The following is a 2,910-nucleotide window of genomic DNA, read 5'->3' as shown; positions in this document are numbered from 1 at the left end:
CAGTATTACCGGAGAGCTCGTTAAGACGGTTGAAATCGACCTTCGTGTCGGATTTTCAAACACAAGCAGATAATTATTGGTAAAAGCATATTGTCGTCGATATATCGTCTTCCGCCCAGCGTATTAGATTCAAGTAGCTCCGGAATCGACCGAATGTTCGTTCACCGAATGAAGAATGCAAGCGCACTCGTATCGTGCATCATCGTTTCTGAGTATGAAAGTAGAGACCAAGCTCTTACCTGTGTATTTATGTTCGTAAGCGTATGAAAGCAAGGTCTTGTGAAATATGCACGTCTATACTGTACGCTTACTACGCTTACGTATATGTACTTTGAGTTTAGTTAGACATGCGAGAAAGATCCAATTGTAAGTATAAACATATGTAATCTCACGGAAATGAAAGTGACAAATCTTGTTTGTTATTGGGTTGTTTCTCGCTGTCATTTTATTAAACAGTTCCAGGAAACGCATGTTGTAACAGGTTAATAATAGAAATTATTCTAGCGTTCTGTCACTCGAATTTTATTTCTGCACCAAAAGTTTAAGCAACATCCTGTTAGCGATATAATTTCCATCTGCGAATGCATGTCGTAGTTGTTACCACCGATATTCTGTCATCGTGTATCCAGCAATTGACTTAATGATCCGAGTGAATCTACTCTCGATGCAGAACCTAAGTGCATACACGAGGTAACATATTGGATGCTCACACGGTTAACAAGCATCTGAGCAAACAACCTACAACGGCCTTGACAAGGCGGCACCAGCTCTAGCAGTCAGGAGAGCTGTTAATGTAAGGCGTCAACTGCGAATTTCCGCGATCTGCCGTGGCGTATAACGAAAGCGCCAAAAACCATGCGGTAAAATGATAAAAATCATATCAGCTGAGCATACAAGGTATCAATGGCGATGTTAAATATTTATTCGTGGACAGATCTGATTCTCCATATTATAGGTGTAAAATACATGGAAATAATAATATCATAAACGAACCTTGAATGGTAGAGTATATTCTCCGTATTCAAAATTACGCTGCGCCGATGTAATTAGTTATTCAGACTATTTTTGCTATAACTTAGACAAGCATGAGTTAAATCATTCCATAATACGTTATATGGATGCTTTCAAAGGCCTCATGCCGTGAGTTTGTGAACGCAACCTATCGAAGGTGCATAGAATCCGAGGGCGTATGCGTGCATACGAACAGAGTACACACAGCAGGATACAGCATTAGATAGAGTTGGATGCTCATGAATTATAGAGATCGCCGTCTATTACGAGATTGAGGTCAAACATCTTACACATGGTGGTCTATCGTTGATAATGATGATTATCGTTTGTATTTGAAAATATATCGTTATATAAATCTTTCTCATAAATTATTATTTTACATCAAATTTCCAAGAAAGAAACAATCGTAATAGAAATGTGTTTCACGCTTCATAAATAGTGGAGAGATAAAAATGTTTGCGTATGATACGCGAAACGATTTTGTTGTGTTTTCGAGGATGAGTCAGAAACGACGGCAATATTCGCAGATGAACTGATAGTTGAAATATAAAATTAATTAGAAAAATTTATCTTTTTATAATCGTGGAACAAATAAGATTCGATGTTTATGTTTTATAATCGAAAACAACCAAACCAGACGATTTATTTATTTTTAACAAGTGATATTTATTTCTGGGAAAGTAGCTTATTTATCGCAAGCGATAATTAATCGATGTTATCGTACATGACATGAAAACAATATCATCGTCTACAAGTGCGCTTTCCTAGAACAAAGTTTTCCAGAATGAATAAGTACACTCTTACAAACATGTCGCGATAAGTCAGGTAACTGATAAGCCGATTGGTGTAGATATTTAAGCAGCCAGCAGATATTAAAACTCAGTCTGTACAAAGTAACATAATCGAAACCACAGAACTTGTACGAATCTTTCGCAAACGTGTCGAACATGGGAGCGCAAAAAGCAATCGTTTACTTGGCAATAGTTGCCATAGCTGTAATCTTTGCGCAAGTAAACACGGCTCCGCAAGTCGGTCACTATGCCGCCAACAACACAAACAAGTCACACAACTTGATCGTTGGATACAGAATGCCTGGTGACAGGCTTGTACTCAGACAGAATGTCATTAAGAATTCTTCCTGGGGAAGGATCGTCGTCGAGGAAAGAACATTCAACGTCTCGAGGTGGGAAAAGATCACCATGGTCCAGGCACTTGATCAGAAAACCAATGGTAACGGTGCCTACGCCAGCCTTACCAACGGTGGTCCAGGAAACCAGAACGTTACCATCCGACTAAAGAGCCAGAGGGGTCATGGAATCAACTTCATCATCGAGATATACTCACGATATTGAGCTGGTATGACTGACACGAACAATAGCTGTTTGGATATATTTATGGAATGCAACGTGCAAATCAAAGTTTACTTGTTTCTTTCTTGTAAAACCTTTTACATCTTGAAGAATTTGTCTAATTTTGAAGTAAATATGTCAATTATTTAATATAATAAAATTTACCGATCAAAAAGTAATCGTTATAGAAATATATAAATACTAGTTTTTAAGTAAACGCAAGTCAAGAATGCGGGACATGCAAGAAAGATCGAGAACGTAAGAAAAAGAAAAGTTATTTAGTCCTGGTGTCGATAATAATGCAATTAACGCTGAGGCGGAACGACTGGACGTTCGTCGAAAAACAGATTGCGAGGAATTCACTGATGGAATGTCTTTCTTGTATGCCTTAATCAAGCAGACCCCGTTCCCAACGGTGGCTCCCGATAATTCTTCCTTTCGTTCCTTTCCGCTTCTTCGGCGTAGCATTCGCAATCCCGGCGTAACTCGCAGACGTTTCTAAGAGGCAGTGATCTTCCGTTTCCGAGGCTTACGTGCAAAGTACATTTTG

The 2,910-nt window shown here is 38.8% G+C and overlaps 1 protein-coding gene across 1 annotated transcript; it reads left to right on the top strand.

The window, feature by feature from the left end:
* Positions 1–1,879: 1,879 nt before the first annotated feature.
* On the top strand, positions 1,880–2,539 carry LOC139988759 (probable salivary secreted peptide). Its single transcript, XM_072006481.1, has one exon. It carries the CDS (start codon positions 1,959–1,961, stop codon positions 2,361–2,363), a length of 405 nt encoding a protein of 134 aa, XP_071862582.1. The 5' UTR covers positions 1,880–1,958; the 3' UTR covers positions 2,364–2,539.
* The last annotated feature ends 371 nt before the right edge of the window (positions 2,540–2,910 follow it).

Source organism: Bombus fervidus, chromosome 7 (genome assembly GCF_041682495.2).
Source record: "Bombus fervidus isolate BK054 chromosome 7, iyBomFerv1, whole genome shotgun sequence".
Lineage (NCBI taxonomy): Eukaryota > Metazoa > Arthropoda > Insecta > Hymenoptera > Apidae > Bombus > Bombus fervidus.
Note: the sequence above shows the minus strand (reverse complement) of the source record. Positions and strands in the feature narration are given on the sequence as shown.